At 34.4% G+C, this 19,099-nt stretch overlaps 2 protein-coding genes across 2 annotated transcripts in view; one reads left to right on the plus strand and one right to left on the minus strand.

The window, feature by feature from the left end:
- Positions 1-12,898, minus strand: part of LOC148661627 (leucine-rich repeat transmembrane neuronal protein 3-like) — a 107,104-nt gene extending 94,206 nt beyond the window's left edge. Inside the window, exons 1-2 of the mRNA XM_088635642.1 lie at positions 12,368-12,898; positions 10,302-11,836 (exon numbers count right to left, since the gene is read on the minus strand). Of these exons, the coding sequence (XP_088491768.1) occupies positions 10,302-11,836; positions 12,368-12,371 (1,539 nt within the window). The 5' untranslated portion in view covers positions 12,372-12,898. The remainder of the gene's footprint in view (positions 1-10,301; positions 11,837-12,367) is intronic.
- Positions 1-19,099, plus strand: part of LOC148661626 (catenin alpha-3-like) — a 600,833-nt gene that overhangs the window by 286,231 nt on the left and 295,503 nt on the right. The window lies entirely within an intron of this gene.

Below are 19,099 nucleotides of genomic sequence, written 5' to 3' on the forward strand. Positions count from 1 at the left end.
ACAGATTACCTTATAGATTCACCATTTTCCATATAAAACAGAAAATATATTTGGATTAAATTCTTTGCTTTCTATTGGAATGAGGTTTAAGTCACCTTTTATAAGGTACATTATGAGCTAAACAATACATTCCTGTTTTTTTTGCTATTATTTCAATACCTAGCTATGCTCAAGACATATCATATTCCTTCTCTGTCAGGAAGCATGTTTACCAGTAGGGCACTGGTATCTATATGTACAGAGGTCTGTGTTCAACAGTAAATTCTGCCCACCCTCAGAACCAAACTAATACTACTATAGCACCAATTCCTTCATTATATGAGAAAATAAATTTGCTACAGTGTGTTTATTGCATAAGAGCTAATGTACAAATACATGTGAAGTTATTGGTATTTGGTATTTATGTTACCCTCTACACATTAAGAATCCACATGAGTACGATCTGATGTTAAGTTTCTGAAATAAAGTGGCAGGGAACAGCAGAATGTTGAAGTTATAGAAAGTACAGCATTCCCTTTCAATACTCAAATTTGATTTTCACAAATCAGAGTATCCATGCAAACCCTTCTGTATATCATTTTACCATTTAACTTTCTGTATACCATTTAATGTGATCCCCAAATTCTGAGTATATAGGAGCATCTGGGAGCTGTGATGAGTGCTGGCGCACTGGTTGTTTTCACACGAGGAGAATATCTGATTGGGGAAATAAGTGTTAATGACAGTGATTTCCTAAATAAATGTTATAGTCATCAGTTAATAATAAAATAATAATAATACATTAAAATGGCTCCTAAGTGTACTCGTAAGGGCTAGAGTGCAGTGTTACTAGTGTCATCATAAGCATGATCTACTTCTGCATCATCACATGTGTTTTTGTTTACTCTAATGTTATTCTTTTACTTTATTATAGGTGAAAAAAATGTTTTTCCCATAAGGTCTATATTTTACCAACCATAAATTAACTAGTCGCTAAGAATGTATCCCTCACAGTTGGTAAGGGATTACTGTATACTGTACATATTTTATACTTTTACTGTTAGATGGCATGAGATGAACGTGAATGAACATTATCCACTTAGTTTTTGAAAAGTCAAAAAGGTTTAAAATAGCTCCTCAACCTGCAGCCTTTTCATTCTGCACCATTACAGTACTGTGATACAAGAAGCTCCTTAATTGCTATATTGATCTTGCTAATTATCAATTAAGAGGCTGATTTGAACAAAACTTCTGTAATGGAGTGGAGCTGAAGGGTGCAGGTCAAGTAGCCTTGCTTTTAAGACAAAAAGAGCCAGCTCCATGAAGATTTTGGGAAGTTAAAGACACCAAACTCTTTGTTCATGGGTGAATACTGCACTTAAATTGAAAGTCTGGACCACATCTAAACACAAATACACATTTTTATAGCCCTCATATTTACAAATAAATAACCCAAACACAGATCGACTTCCCTGTTTGTTTCAAACATTTAAACAGCTTCAATTACAAACAAATTTGTTCACAAGGCCTCAGATGTCATCCTAATAAAATTTGGAAGACACTGTATATGTTTTCATTAACTCTCAAATTTCTAATTTTGTACATATTGCATTAAGCATAGAGTTTGGTTTTGAGTGCAAATAGGGTTTGTGTCTGAAATAGCAGTGATTTAATTAAAGTGAGTGTGGAATTGATCTAAGCCTAAAATTGTCCCACAAGTGTAGCCTCATCTAGGGCTGTTCAAAGGCCAATACTGAAACTACACTAAATCTACAACAATTTCAGGATAACACCAAAATTCCAAAATTTTCTTTTGGTTTATGTAGATTTACATAAAGCCTTTGTTTTTCTAGAGACTTGTTGCATTTATTCATTTTTCAGCTGTTTAAAAACAGTCCTTCCCTAAAAATTAAATCTACTGTATATTAAAATACAAGCAAAGAAGCCCTGATTGGCAACATAAAGAATATCATTATCATTGATAAGTTCATATAATCTTATATACTGTATCTATGTTAAATTGTTTACAAATACTGTACACCTATTAATTAAAAAGTAATGTCTCAGGTTAAAAACATAAAGTTCTGATGAAGTACAGTATGTAAACCATTTTTATGAATTGTTTCAAAACATTTAGTCACTTCCAAAACTGTAAGTTAAATGCTAACTGAGCACAAGTTTAGTAATCATATCCCTCACTTTTCTATCAACCAACCCTTTTTATTTTGACCTAGTTAAGCTGCCAATGGTTCTTGAATTATGGTGGATTGTAGTAGAGCTGCTTAGTTGATAACTGAAAACATACAAATGTAACAGTATGACAGTAAAAAAAAAGTCCGTCCTGACCTTCCCACCCTTTCTACTCAATTAGATTGTTATATATAGACTTGAATTGAAACATATAATTTAAAACAAATGTTTGGAATAGTATTATGGTGAAGTCTGAATTTTTTTGTAAATAGATAATGAATATTTTGTTGCTGCTGGAAAATAATTTTTGGTTATGAATAGCTAGTGTTCGGATAAATGCTTAACAGGGGCTGTTCTTCCAGGAAAGCATTTCAGAAAAAAAATGCTGCTGTTTTTCTTTTGTCAATTTAACTACTGAGTACTGTACAAAACCAATTATACAGATTAAAGTGCTTCATCAGAGCTGTTTGAAATAAGAGCTATGATTGAAAACTGCTAGTTTGACATGCATTGATTTATGTGTTTACTATAGATGTTCCCAGATGTACTCTATTCACTTTGCTTATACAGAGAAAGATTGTTGTGTTTTCATGTGACATCATTTTCATTAATGTAAGTCAAAACCATGAGTTTAGTGCAGGGTTGTCCAGTCCTGTTCCTGGAGAATCGGTATGCCTACAAGTTTTAATTCTAATTCAGCTGTTATGGAAGTAAAACAGATCAAATCAGTTTCTGTCTGATTTGGATTAATCTCCAGATTCTCCCAGCCCTTCAGGTACTACTCGTAATTAGGACACAAAGAAAACCTCCAGACACATTCACTCTTCAGGACCAGGATTGGGCAGCACAGCTTAATTGAAACACTTTGCTGGTATGCATGATGAGCAGTAATTACTTTTCCTAAATAGGCATGTTTAAGGATTTTTAGTTGCAAAAAAGTATGAAAAAGGAAATTACAAACATTTGATATGTTGAAAACTGGCAGTGTTTGTTAAAAGCTTTGGTTGAAACCCCTGATTTATCCATTTTTAGCCCATGTATCCTAGTGAAGCCTGCAACTTCTAGAAATCAATAAGGTATAATACCAGCGATTTTAGAAGCATTGGTCTATCCACCCCAAATGATCTAATTTATAAAGACTTCTTTCCAAATTGGGAAATCATTAGAAGTTCATGGAGCTATTCTTCAGTTCAAGAAGCTTACCACTCCTTTGAGTATTAATTAATGGCTTACTCAAATCTTAATTTCAATATTCAAAGGTCTGGGAGCACCATGAGACAGTGCTATTTCTTTTTTCCCTTTGAGAAAATTGAAATATTAAGATCACAAGAAAGAAAGGTTGTTTTTGACCCTGCTTTGATTCTTCAAAACCTATTTTACCTTGACCGTGGTACATTAGAATTAATCCAGTAAATATTTATTTGCAATATCAAAGAATTAATTTTTTTCTTTAAAAAAAATCTTATTTCACCACTTTCTTGTTCTGCTTCCAGATATGATGCTAAGTAGATGCTTTCATCTGACTTTATATTATACATTTTTTCTCACTATTCAGTTTATATAAATATAATAACCCTTGTCCATGATTTAGTATTTTGTAATGTCCAGTACACAAGTTGAGAAATAAAGGACTGGAAAACGTGGACCAGTGAAGTAGAGGTATGGACTCTTATTTCTCAATGTAAGAAATCTGCATTAAATAGCAGTGATAGGAATGTGTTCTATATTTAGCTACTTTTTTATCTGTATCTGTCACTTCTAAAAATGTTAGCATTGAAATGCTCTTTTTCATTTATGGCTGAAGTAGCCCTTTTTGCCTCATTGAGTGATTATATTCATATAAACTGCTGAACAGTGATATATGCTGGCAAAGGTGTCATTTTCCATTCAAATTGACATTCTGGAATTGAATTGTGATTGACATGAGCAACAGCATGTTCATATGAAATATTTCTTATTTATTCAACCTCCATAATAACAGTACAGCCCAAACATGAATAAATATGAAAAGTCCCCACTCAATACAATTATGAACCCGTCTACAAGGGTTGACTTAACTCCCAAACTGAAATCAATGTCTCTCAAGTACACCTTTATAGAAGGCATGCTAAGATGCTGCTTAGAACAAGACTGACAAGCAGTGCTGTAAGGCAACAAGAGAGAGAGAGACTGATGACAGCTGTTCAGATTTCCTTTACATACACCTGTTTCCTGCATGTAGTTTACACTGTGGTATTTTTATAAGTTAAGGCCTGTAATTAATTTACACAATTATCCATACTAATTCAAATGCCACTTCATGTACAGGTAACCATAATGTCAGTAACTAGAAGAAAGGTTAATGAAAAAGCACAGTGTATCTTTAGGGTTTGTGCAAAATGCAGTAGAGTATTATAAAGTTGCTGAGTCTGATGCTAATTCAAGCTTGTCCAGGGAGTGCTTTTGAATGCCAGTCCTAATTAGAAAAGAAGCTTGCTAGGTCAAAAAAAAAACTTCTAACAGTTCACTATGCTTACAATAATAAGGGACACAGTCAGTACCTTGCTGTGTGCATTAATGCATACTGTAAAAATACAGACTTGATATTGTTCTTTAAAATATGTTTCCAGCATCAGTGGATTTTAAATTATGATCACCGTCTTCTGGGTTCAACAACTGCTCTGCGTATTTCAGAGTGATTTGTTTTTTAGGAGTCACTTCCATTAATCATTACCAGAATACATTAAGCAAGTGTTGCGAAGGATACACTATTTTTCTGTTACTTGTTTCAAAGCAATAACTCAGTATGCTTATTTGTCCCAGATGGGAAAAGATGAGAAGAATCAACAAAATTTTCTATTTCATAATATTTTTCTGATGTTTATATATTGACTTACACTACATTTAGCATTAGGAATGCAAAGCATCCCTGAAGCCATTGATTATGTTTACAAGCATTTCATTTAAAAAGTGTAAGAAATGAATAATTTATTTAGTTTACTTAAATTGTTCACTCAATTCTAGTTTCTGGCATTTTTTGCACCAAGAACCTTTCTGGAAAGTCTATGCATCATGATAAGCTGTTGTTCCCTGTCCTATACTGTACATCCTTCTGTATATTAACAAAAAACACGTTTGAAGATTAGTACAATAGCTGTTCAACACTTTCTTACCTTAAAATTGAATTTGAGCTCTCAAATGCCCTTGTATAACTATGTTTGGGAAATAAACGTTCTGATATTATCTTGCCAGTAGCTTTCAATTAAATAATTTATTTGAAAAACACAAGTAATAATAATAATAATAATAATAATAATAATAATAATAATAATAATAATAATTGCTTACACTTATATAGCGCTTTTCTGGACACTCCACTCAAAGCGCTTTACAGGTAATGGGGTCTCCCCTCCACCACCACCAATGTGCAGCATCCACCTGGATGATGCGACGGCAGCCATAGTGCGCCAGAACGCTCACCACACATCAGCTATTAGTGGGGAGGAGAGCAGAGAGTAATGAAGCCAATTCATAGATGGGGATTATTAGGAGGCCATGATTGATTAAGGCCAATGGGAAATTTGGCCAGAACGCCGGGGTTACACCCCTACTCTTTTCGAGAAACGCCCTGGGATTTTTAATGACCACAGAGAGTCAGGACCTCGGTTTTACGTCTCATCCGAAGGACGGCACCTGTTTACAGTATAGTGTCCCCATCACTATACTGGGGCATTAGGACCCACGTGGACCACAGGGTGAGCGCCCCCTGCTGGCCCCACTAACACCTCTTCCAGCAGCAACCTTAGTTGCAGTATATGCCAGTATATGCCAGCCAAATATCTAAAATCCTACAATAGATCCAGACATAGCCAGTCATTAAGGCTATACCAAAATGAAAATTTCCAGCTGGAAGTTGAATACCCTGTAAAATATCAACAATATTGCAGTCAAACTCATCTTCTCTCATTTGGCCTTTTTAATTATTCATCAAAACTTCATGAAGCTACTTTGTATATGACTACTATTAATTTTCACATGCCTTTTAGCCAATAGTTCTTCTAGCTGACACTACTGTAGTTTGTGCCAGTTGGAGGTTGGCTTTATTATTCATTCTGTCTTCCCATAGTATGACATATTGGTCCTTATTAAACAAAAGCCATCCATGTTCTAAAATTGAGATCCTTTTACAAACTCCTTTTTGTGGAAGCTGTATTTCACATACCTGTATATAAATGGACATTAAAACCCAATTTGGAAAAATTATAAGTATAGTATGCAGATAAACAAAAACATCCTTGTCAAGGGTGTTTTTGGCAACACTGCAGTGAAGTACAATACACATAGCTGGTAAGTTAGCAAATGGAGCTGTGAAAAAGACAGAAACACACTTCTTTCCTTTTGTAGATCTTAGCTGTAATAGTTGCCAGCAAGCATGATAAGTGTTGGTCTACCAACAATGATCAGGAATTCCCTGAGTGGAATCACAAAGAAGTGTAATACATGTACATACAACTGGATGGACACATTTATTTTCTTTTAGCACGCAGATCTTAGCTTTAAGGTCAAATGCCCCCAAGCAGATCCAACCAAGTTAAAGCTTTATTCTTATATGAGTAACTGTAAAAATCAGCTTTTTATTATCCATCTCCGAACAATTGGGTCATTTTTAATCACAATTAAATAGATGCATTATTTATTGAATAATTTATCACTTAATTGTATCTATTATTATTGGCATTGTTAAAAATGTTTGTTTGGTTACCTGATATAACTAGTTTTTCATGTTACCTTGTAAAGGCTTGATCGTTGGCTTGTAACTTCTCAAGACTGTTGGGTGATTTGCACAGAACTTGGATCATTTTCAAGAGAATAATGGGGAGGGAGTGTTCACCATTTCTACAGCACACAATTCTGTCTACAAATACATTAACAAGCTTTTCTAGTAAACTGTTTATGAAGTTCAGTCTTGGAAAAGTACTGTACATGTTATTGAAAAAAAATAAGCCATTCTTCCGGTCTGTTACATTTTTTTTTTTGCAAAAAGTCCATTTGAAAAAGCCCTAATTTTTGCAATAGACTTTTCAAATAGTGCTAAAAAGATGTTCCTATATATTGACAATCTAACTTTGGAGAATGCTTCTTGTAAGTGCATTTATCACATTCGTTTTAGACCTTCACTGCAGGGATTTTTTCACCGTTGCTCTACATTGCTCAAACAACAATTTGCAGTCATTGGACTGATCAAACAGGAAAATAATACAGCACAGGGAATCAAGTGGCACTCACTGTTTTGCACAGCATGAATTCGAATTTATAAAACTAGAATCACATAAAAATGTTAATAGCATTTTGTTAAATTTCTGCGCCATAATATTGGGACCAAATTCATTGTTTTATAGTATTTCCATTTTTGTCAATTTAACAATGTTGTGGAGATTTTTTCTTCGAAAAAGATTATCCTACATTCAGAATGATGCAGTTTCTGTTTTGAAAGATCGTTCTGCAAACTATTCATATGTGAGAGGGCTGTGAGATGGGATTACCATATCAATCAAGATATGCTTCCTTCGTATGGTCTAAAGTATATTGGTTTATATGATAACCTTTTAGAGATAAGCATAATCTATCCTAATACTACACATTTATTGTTAAAATGCACTTGGTGAGTATGGGCATCATATTTATGAAACAAGTTACATGATTAGATAACCTCTTAAGCCACCATATGTGTTCTTTTCAGTCGGCATCTTTTAATGTTTCCACTCTCCTCAAATCCTGTTGATGTGTCGTTAGTTCTTAGTGTTTGGTTTTTTTTTACCAAGTCAAGTGTAATGATGCAGTAATCTAGGTCCAATCCTTTAAAATACCTCGGCAAAGGATTTATCCTGCACTCACCCCATCCCCCTTTTCCCCCTCCAAAATTTCGACCTTCCTCTCAGTAGCAGCAAAAGGGTCAGTTAAAAGAAAGATTTCCCGAAGAAAAGAACGTCGGCTCCAGAAACATTAGCCACATGGAGATTTTACCCTTTAGACAGTTAGTTCTATTCGGAGTTCTTTTCTTTGCTTCCCTTTTAATTTTCTTTTACTGTGGTATACTGTACATGATATATATATATATGTTGCACACAATAGCTTCAAAGACTCACTTAGAAATCTATTAAAATGTATCCATTTTACTGAAGGCTTTGTGATATCAGCCTAGCACAAACATTATTATTATTGTGTGATACTAGTTGGAAGAGGCTTTATTCTTTGAGCTGAGCTTCTTTTTTTAGTACCCAATCCTCCAAAATGAAACTGTCTCATCTGTAAATTCAAAAGATCCAGAATGTTTTAACTGCATTAGAGATCTACTGTGATGAATGAAGCAGTCGACATCAAAAGATAAGAATACAGTGCTGTGTATCAGGAGAAGGCTACTTTAACATTGTATCTATAAATAGTTTAAGTAATTCTGGTAATGTCAAATAATTGATTGAACAATAAAAATATGTTTCAAATATGTCATGTAACGTAGTGAGAGACCCATATGAAAATGGAAGGATATATCAGTTAGTTACTCTTTATACGTGGGTATAATTTACTGAGCTTCAACTCCACATCCATCACTCTGAGGTGATGTTTCTTTAGTAAATATATATAGAAATTTAGATTTTTAAAGTCTTTGCTGGAGGGAAACTACAGAAGAATACACAAACTGATTTAATGATTTGTGCTTTAAATGATACTGTACAGTACAGATGCTCTTCGGTAAAAAAATAACCAAAGTAAATAAGACCCATAAATGTATTATATAATGTAATATATTAAGCCATTTCATTAAATCATAAAATGTGGTATTGATTAAATTCTAATCTCATCTCCAGAACATAATCCTGTTTTTTAGAGAGTCTGTTAAAAAGAGAAAAATGTATAAAGAATATAATGTGATTCATAAGTGATAAAATGCAGTTCTAGGGTTGTTTTTTTCATATTTATGAATATTGCTCTAGTAGGCCATTAGTGTGACGTTCACATACTGATTGGGTGATGATCATTAAAATAAGACAATGTCAGTCCAGCTAGCATTGTGTGTTAATGGGATAGCCAAAGAGAACTTCAGATTTTGTATTTCCACTGGCATTCCTAATGTCACGAGAAGTTTATCAGAACCAAAAGCAAAGGGTTGATGCTTTAGGGGATTTAGGGAAGAAATATCAACTTTTTTTGCCACAGATGTCATTTGCCACTTTTAACAAAAAAAAGATAATCCATTAGCTCTTATTTCATCAAGCTACTGTACTGTATTTTAAGTGCAAATTCACTGGACCTCATTCAGTTTTCCATTTCATTTCTCTTTCACACTGAATAGTGAACAGTTTTACAAGATGGTAGAACTGGTTGTGAATTATTAAAGGCAAATTTCTGTATTTAAGACATACTGTATACTATAGACCTTATGTGTCTGTTTATATAAAATACAGAATCTGTGCATATGCACACATGTAAAAGTTAGTGTTCAGTCACCAACAGTAATGAAATGCAAGCACTTGGATTTTATTTTTAACCTCTAGAAAATTACTTATCATCAAAAGAGGTTGTTATCCTCGTTGAAAAAAATGCATTATACATTCATGAGGAGCAAACTGCTGCATCAGCACTTCTAACAAGAGATATTAGATGGAAAGCTGAATATGTCAACTTAATAGTATTTTACTTTGATGCTTTTTCAAGTTTGTGTTTTATAGTCAAAGCAGTATTAATCTGTATAGCGGTAAATTATCTGATCAATCTTTGTGGCTTTTTAAATGTTGTATGACAAAACTTACAGTATACTGTGCCATATAGAACCTAATAGTGTTAGAATTAAATCATAGGGATGTGGAAAGGATGATTTAAAAAGTTAAAAATCAGCAGTGTAATCAGATATTTAAAAAAATCAGTACAATGTGCATTGTATTATCCACTAAAACCAGTGTTAGGCTGACATGGATGGATTCTTTAATGAGTTGATTATGGCTTACACAAGTGACTGGCATTACCAATGCATGTTGCAGACACACTAAGCTGGACAGAAGACACAATATTTCTTGTAAATAAATCTTATAAACCAGAGTTAAAAACTACAGTATTTTCCACTTTAAAAAAATCAGTTTTATAATAAAGGCTCATACCTCACATTCCCTGGAGCCTGTTTTGCTAAATGTGCAGGGTCCTGTTCCATTCAGCAGCATCTCACTGGTTTCAGTATTCGTAGGCTTATAATCAACATAGTATTCCTGTGTAGTGGGAGTCATTTGCTTTAGTGACTGCCTTTTCTTTTTTCTGCGCCTTCTCATCAGAGACTTCTGTTGCAGTTGCTTCATGCTAGCAGGATAACGCTTCCAAGAGACATAAATCACTAACAGAATCACAAGTACAGAAAGGAAGAGTGCTACACTCCCTGCAATGATTTTGTGAAAGGAGATGTGCTCTGTGTCATGGTCAGCATCAGTGCTTGATTCTGGTATGCTTGGGGTAGGCAGAAAAGGAATCTCATGTTTGGTCTCCTGTTTTGGCCTGCTGGGGGTAGGCTTCAAAGGAGGATTGACTGGAACTCTTGTATCCAATTTCTCAAAGGTACTTTTGCTGCATATGCTGTAATTTTTCACTGCCTCCATCACATTCACCCCCTGCAGTTCCTTTGGACTGGCACAGATAATGGTATTCTCCCTCCACCCTCGAAAACTTTTCAACCAGTTTACAAGGGAACAGATGTTTTGGCTACATTCCCATATATTCCCCGTCAGACTTATGGTACTAAGAGAAATCCAGGAATCCACAATTTCCTGTCCAATAAATGTGAGCTTGTTAGAATCCAGATTGAGGGTTTGCAAATTGGGAACACATTGGAAAACACTTGGTCCACTAAATGCTTCAATCTCATTGCCAGACAAGTCAAGCTTTTGTAAAGAGCTCCAAGTCCAGGACATAGTTTGACCAATGACACTGATCTTATTCCACTGAAGGTAGAGAAATTGCAGACTTACAAGACGTGGAAATAGAGCTAGGTTAAGCTTTCCAAACTGATTATGTTCCAGATGTAGTTCCTTTAGACGAATTAAGCCAGCAAAAACATTCCTTGCCAAACTTCGTATGCGGTTATAACCCATGTCCAAGAATTCCAGGTTGCGACAGTCCTGGAATATCCGAACTGGGATATTTCGGAGATTATTGGATCGCAGGTGCAAGCTCTGTAGTTTCCGTAAGCCTCTGAATTGTTCTGTGCCAAGTGAAGATAACTGATTATAGGAGATATCCAAGTTCCGTAGGTTAGTCACTGGTCGGAATGTGTTATTTAGCAACTGTTTGATTTTATTGGAGCTCAGTATCAGCTCTTTCAATCTTCGTATGCCATTGAAAGCATTTTCATCTATATTGCTGATGTGATTATGATCCAGATACAACCAAGTAAGCTGGTTCAGTCCTTTGAACTGATTGTATTTGAGGCTTTGCAGGCTGTTGTAACGTAGTGAGAGACCCAAGCAGCCTCCTGAAATCCCTTGGGGAATTTCTAGCAGTTTTTGTGATTCACAGTAGATCATTTTGCCTTCACACCTACAGCCCTTAGGGCATCCACGTTCAGCTGAGGAAAGCATTGTCAGTAGTACAGTAGGAGCTATCACTAGTACTGCAGCTGATCTGCTTAGTAGCCTGATAGCACTGAAACCTACAATACAGAAAATAAAAATGTCATCTCAATGCATTATCAGTTTACAAAGGTTTTTCATCTTTCCATTACAATTATCTCTTGAAATTAGTGTAAACAAACAGTCAAACAGAAGATGTGTACATATAATTAAGTACAATTGTAAATCTTGTTAGTAGAATATTTGTTAATTTGTAGCAATAATTTAAAACCTCGTGAAATTGTTTATTCTCTGTAGGACCTATTATGGTGCTTTCATTTAGTAAAATTCTAATTACTCAAATGTATTCAATCAATTAAAAAAAAGTATTTTTTAAAATTAATTTTAACATAGTGTTTATAGAGTGTATTGTTTTTGTTTTATGAATACTAAACAGAATTTACTATTTATTACATCACCTTAATTATTCTATTTTAAAAATGAATAGGACTCATGTACTACCAATAGAAAGTACATGGCTATAAAATCCACATTTAAAATCCACAATTTTTGTTGGCATTTTTACATTAATTTTATTTAAAGCTGAGAAGATAGTATGTAATTGTACTCACCCATCCTTTGACTTCTGTAGAATTTGTTCCTAGCTTTTCTGTTCTTTGTTCACTGTGCCACAAGTATGATAGTGTCAGTGGCACTGCTGAAAGTCAATGTACACTGACACCCAGATATAAGAACTGCAACCTAAAGGATGCAGACAATTTTTGGAACATTACTCCCCCTTGTCAGGCAAACTTGAAAACAAAAGCAGAAAAAAAGGAGCACTTGCAAAGGGTTAAACTTCAACTAGGTAATTTGCACTTCGTGGACATTGCAGTATCTCATTTTTATATTTAGGAAACAGCAGTACCAGCAGTAGGGGTAACGACAGAACATGTTCTCTCCCCAGCATTTCTAAACAACTTTCCTTAGCCAGCATTCAGTTCTCTTTGTTTGTGCCCAGTACCCCACTGCACAGAAGTTCCCATAGTAGCATCTGATTTTCTGAGGAAGCAGAGAAATGTGTACACAAAAGCAGATCCGCAGCAGTGAATGGGAAACGATGCTCACTCCAGCACTCTCTCTCATTCTGATAGCTTGCTAGACTGTTGCTCTGGTTTCAGTGGAATGCAATCTTGAGTCAAGCTGCCCCCAGTGGTGAAGGATAATACAAGCATGTTCACAGAACTCATCCTGTCCTTTTCTTTATCTTGCTAATGAACATGATTTCTGCTGGGATATATGAAAGATTAATCTGGGAGGCTAAATACAACTTTCAGAATATGAACTAGTTTCATAGTTTTTTCATGGAAAGTAACCAATTCCACAGGGATGTGCTACATACACCATCAGGTATGTTAAGAAAATATGCTTAAAAAATGAGATTGTGTGTTTAATCATTTGATTAGCAGAGGTAATTCCAATGATTTTGTCTACTTAGATTCACTTTAAATGTAAATAACATATCCCTAAAGTGTGAATATGAAACAATAGTATGATTTCAGTATGTTTATGTTTTTGTAATTTTTGTTTCATATTTGTAGTAAAATAGGATTTTCATATAGTTTCAGATCATATTAGAACAAATAAAGCATGTAATTAAAACTGAACTGATGAAGACATTTTAAGCACAGAACAATTCTTCTCTTTACCTTTTTGCATGGAATTAACCTTTACTTGTTTCCTTGCCTGAACCCTTCTGACAAATTCCCCCTTCAACCTGTAGTTATATAGCTTGCAATCAACTGTGATTGAATGCCAAACATAGTAAACATTTTAAAGTTTTTTTTTTGAAGTCATGAACAAAATGGCCAGTATGAAATGTAAACAATGTGTTTTAAATACTTGAAATCATGTTTATATATTGGATATATATGATGCTTCAGAAAAGCAAGAGTGACAAAGTTAACAAATTTGTTGGGGAGTTTTATGACTTTAGGATTAGAAATTAAAGAATGTAAATTAAAACACAAGGCCAGGCTACCACAGAAGGATATATATAGTTTAGCTGTTCCATTTTGTTCTTATCACTGTATCATTAAAGCTGTAAAGTATCATCTTTGTCATAACCATTGATTTTAATATGGCAACTCTGTCATACAGTACATGTATAGTAAGTCAAAGACATACTTTCAGTGCATTTCCATTGAATTAACTCTGGGAGTTAACATTAATTAATGTCCGTCATGTGGAAATGAACAGTGTAGTGTGTCTGAATCCTGAGACATTTATTGCAATATAAAATAGTTTATCTCATAGAATGTGACCTTAGTTTGTAATTGGATACTCAAACAGGACACCTATAATGGTTTTCTATTTTTTTGGGACATTCTCTCATAACGTGTCCTAATTTGCTCTAAATAAAAACAATTTTCAATTAAGCCTCATGAACTTTTATGTTCACTCACCTGACATTTTTATACCTTGTGTTAAAAGAGAATATGCACATACAGTACATCATTTGGACTCATATGGACTCATGCATACCTGTACATTACATAAATACGAATATATACAGTACATACTGTGCAGTACTTTGAAAAAACAACAACAAATGAGAGGAGAGTTTTGTGATGTCCTACCAACCAAAATTAATTTTCGTTCTTTTAGATTTATTTATCTCATTTGTGCATATTTTTATCCTCAAGATGATTAAACATGTTATGTAATGCACTCTTTCCGATGTGCTAGCTTTCTGAATATTTCTCAACATGTGAAATGCAGTGAAATCTACTCACCACAGACATAGAAGACATCAGCCTTCTGAAGTATGAACAAAGTATTCCCAAAGCTACATAGAGCACTTTAAATTTAATAGTGGCAGTCGGTATATTTATGCTGTTTAGTTATTTGACAACAAGGCGGCTGGCATGGACAAGCTGAGCTCTTTAAATTCAAGCCTTAAATGATGCCATAAATAAATCACTTTTCCATTGCTTATTCCTGGTCTCCGATTTAGAAGCAGACCAGAAATGACAGACACTCATGGGAGACAAAATATATATTTTTTTATGTTATGCTTTTCTATGATCAAGTGATCTATATTTCATGCTTTGATTCTTAAACTAATGTTTAACCCTTTAGTTACTGACATGTTTCCATGTTGTATCCAAAGAATATATCTACAGTCAACATGTTTTACATGGGTTATACTGTATATGTTTAAAAAAGAAATGCAGGCAATCAAATAACTGCTGAAAAGAAGGAGCCAAACGTGAAAATACCATCACTAATTCTAGTAAAATATTATTAAAAATACATGAGAATTGTAAAAGAACTATGAATCTATGAAGTATGGGTATGAAATATGAAGTATGGGTAGCACTCCGTAATATGGTTGAGAACATAATGAGTTGCAAAGCATGACTAAGAATTGTAAAGTATGATCCTAATCAAGGAGTTTGATCAGGATCATAAGAGTATGCAGTATCACATCATCTTTTTTCCATTTTGCCCAGTGACCTCTAGGAAGGTTTAATAGGGATAAAACTCAACTTTGAAAAGCATGGATGATATTCTCAAATGAGCTACAAAATGGACAGCTTATCAGGTCAACAAATACTGATAAATCTTCAATGTCTTAAGAAGTCAGAGTATGCAGTGTTTTGCAAAAGTATTCAGAACCTTCTTAGGATCCAATTTTGTGAAATTACATAATGATGCATAGCATTATTTATACTTTATAGTTTATTTCAAATCTCAGGCTCAGTAACTCTTAAATTTGGAGTTGACCCCATGGTGGCATCACTAACTAGTTTCCTTGGCCCGACTGCTCAGTTTGGGAGACAGCGTGATCCTGACTTTGTCTTGGTGCCTTCCATTTCTTAATGATGGACTTCACCATATCCAGAATGTTATTAAGGGTCTTTGAGTTGTTTATACCCCCCTTTTCAGTCTGATCTATTGATCTCTGTCTTTATAGTGTACAGTACAGTATATCTTTACCCCTGAGTTGTTTGGGGAGCTCCTTGGTCTTCATGGTTGTATCGTTGCTTAAAATTCACTAAACAACTGTATTTATTTTGAAATCATCTGAAACATTATTGCATGCAAAAAGCAATAATTCACCTAAATTAAGTTTGCTAGAGTAAAGGGTTTGAATACTTATGTAACTGTGACATTTCCTTTCATATTAATCATTTTTTGTATTTGAATGTGTAGAATAGGTTCTTTGTGTAACAAATATTAATTACTACTTCAAAGTGTCATGACTATTAAGCTTTAAATGAACACAATCTGCAAACTTTGAAAGGGTCTACTTGTGCAAGGCACTGAGTATTGTTTTGTTGTGAGTTGATGTTTCAAAGGAATATTCTCTTATATAAAAGAATGGGAGAATTAATTTATCCAATAAAACCAAGACTTTTAATTTTGTATACTATATATCTACTTGTTGCATATTAAAGAGTTTAAGTTTTTATTAAGGCGTTTATTAGGATTTCTGTACCATAAAGCACAGCCTTCAAAAGTGGCCTTTAATGTCTGTTCCACTATCTGTAGTGCAACAAGTACGTTAATGGACATTATATTGATCCTGCTGAACCTTCGATGTAGTAATACACAACACAGAGGCTTTAGGATTTAATTGTAACATACAGTACAAGCTAACAGTTTTTTTTTAAGTAACATGATAAACAAAGCAAAGGAGAAGATTTATATTCAATATACAGTACATGGATAAATGCAGTATTACAATTACAATAAATATATAATTATAATTGATAATTATATGAAATCTTTTGACATTGTTTGCCTGTTTTTAGGAGTTACAGTCTGGCCAAGAGGACAAGGCAACCCCACCAAAGGGATTGATGCCTTACTGGTTGTTAAAGCGTGCTATTAGTGCAGTTAACAGTGTGATAGATTGGACTGGAGCTGGATTCTTTCTTGTGTTATAAATTTCAATTACAAAACTAAGGTGGTATTTGCGCTAAGGTACAGCAATGAAATGGATTGGAGAGATTGTAGTTCGAGAAGTCCTGGTCCTAGTTATTTGCCTTTTAAGCATGTAAAATCTGTAATTCATTATTTTCTTTCCTGTATAATATGGTTATGATGATAATGCCTCCTAGAACTGTCAACAGTACTACAGCATCCAAGCCAGCACTGTTGCCATCAATATTTACTGTTAACTAATGTAAGGTGGTTCCTCTTGATTTTAGTTCCAAAGAAATGTATCAACAGTACAGATGATTTTCAGTTTTTTGCCGTGTGGTATATACAGTTACACTGCATGCTTCCCAGTCAAAAGTGCCCATAGAATTATTGTTTCTTTGCATACTGTCCTAGTGAGCACTTGTTTTAATCTTCAATGGATTCTATGGTTTTAATTTTGTGTGTCTTAAAAATCTTTTTCAATTCAGTGATATTGGAGGTTTTCCCCCTAAGAAAAGTTGCAAGTGGTAATTTTTATTGCAAATCCTCAGAGTCACTTAAAACAAACAATAGGTGCATTTACACCAGCACAAATGTGATAGAACAAGTGGTCATGGGGAAGTATTCTAGCATATTTTTGTAGCATACTGTATACTGTACAGTACAGTTCACCAATTAATATATTTTGAAATGGATCTTGAAGATAAATTCCGGCACAGGACTATTTCCCAGTGTAAACATGCTTAAAGCACATTCCAGTATGAATGCAGAAAAATCCTGGGAGGGCCACTACATTTACAAGCAAAGTCATCACATTGCTGCCTTCGCATTACTCATTCTGGTATGTGAAGTCAAGGAAGGAATAAAAAAGTTTAATCTTGAAGTCATAGTACACAGTTAAAGGCAACTTAAAAAATGTCCATACCCTTTATTGTTGTATCGCTTCATGATGATTGATTTCTTTACTGCACTTAAAGATGTCACCATGCACCACAGTGTGTGCATGTCTGTAGTGAAATGGAATCATGTCACTAGACTACACCATGCATGTTCTACAGTACATGCACCTACTGTAAAGTGCAAAAGTAAACAATCTAATATTCCTGATTTCCAAATCATCATATTCAAACTGAATTGGATGGCAGAAGCAATTTAATATATACAGTTATCAATAATATATTTTTGTAAGCAACTCACACTTCTAAAATGTAAATTTTCAGCTGCTTGAATGAATCAATCATTATAGTTTTAAAACTTTTTCAGAGCTGCTTAAGATTTGCAAACCTGAAGCAACTTCTATGTCTGGCATGCTTCATAATAAGTTTTACTAAGGTTAGATGGCTGTCTTTGTCTACATAGGAGCACAATTTTTCCATCTTTGCATAACTTAAAAGTGATTCATAAAAACAACAATAATGGTAAATGGCTTTTATCAGAAGGAAAAATGCCATGTATTCAGCTGATTTTCAATAGGAAAAGTTTTCTGTTGTTTAAATATATTTGCGGATATTTACACATAATTAGTGGGTTTTTATATGACATGATCATGAAGTGTTCTGCACCCCTAGCTATGTTATGGATTGTGCCATTGCCCCTTCACTTTCAGTGGAGCAGCTTCCCCTCCCCCACTGTAACCTATAAGGGGGGGCTCTTAACACTGGCTCTCTTGGCACACATGGCAATCTATGGCAAACTGTGCTCCCCCCTTCTCTCTGTCTGCAATCTCTCGCTCTCTCCCTGGTGACCAGCACACCTAAATGGGCAATAAACCCTCTGCCTTTGTGAAGCTGCAAACTTGCCTTTTGCTTATTCTCTGCCACCGTCCTCTCTGCCAAACTGGGCTTGGGTCAATTCACCACAATAATTGTGTTTGACAATGCTGAATTAATTAATGTTCCTATTGTTTCTATAGTGAGGTAATGTAAATTAAGACCATTTTTAATTTCTGATCCTTTCTTAGCTTGACTAAGAAAGCTTAGGCTGTTGTCAGTTGCTTTTGTGGAGAACTTGATTTTCGTGGACTCAAGTTCAATACTTCAGACAAACTCTTTTTCTGAATATAGCAGAAAAAAAGCGTTAACAACCAAAAAACTTCAGCCAAAAAAAAAAAGAAATAAAGAGGCCAGCCTTGTGGAATTGCATAGTTCCCATGTTTGCAGAATTGCCCTGTATTTTTCTACTAGTTTATCATTACTGGATTGAATTATGGGATAAGATTTTGACCAATTTTTCTAGAACATTTCTACAACAGTATGCTTTCAGTGATACTGTTTAACAACACACTTTATTGATCCATTATTGTTTTAGCATTCTTGAGGTTTTGCACGATTGCTAAAAATTGTAATATTCTAAAATTTTAATTAGATTTCCTGTTTACTTTATACTTAAGTCTCATGTTTTTTGCAATATATCACCCAACATTTATACTGTAG

Source organism: Lepisosteus platostomus, chromosome 6, assembly GCF_059453375.1.
Source record: "Lepisosteus platostomus isolate fLepPlt1 chromosome 6, fLepPlt1.hap1, whole genome shotgun sequence".
NCBI lineage: Eukaryota > Metazoa > Chordata > Actinopteri > Semionotiformes > Lepisosteidae > Lepisosteus > Lepisosteus platostomus.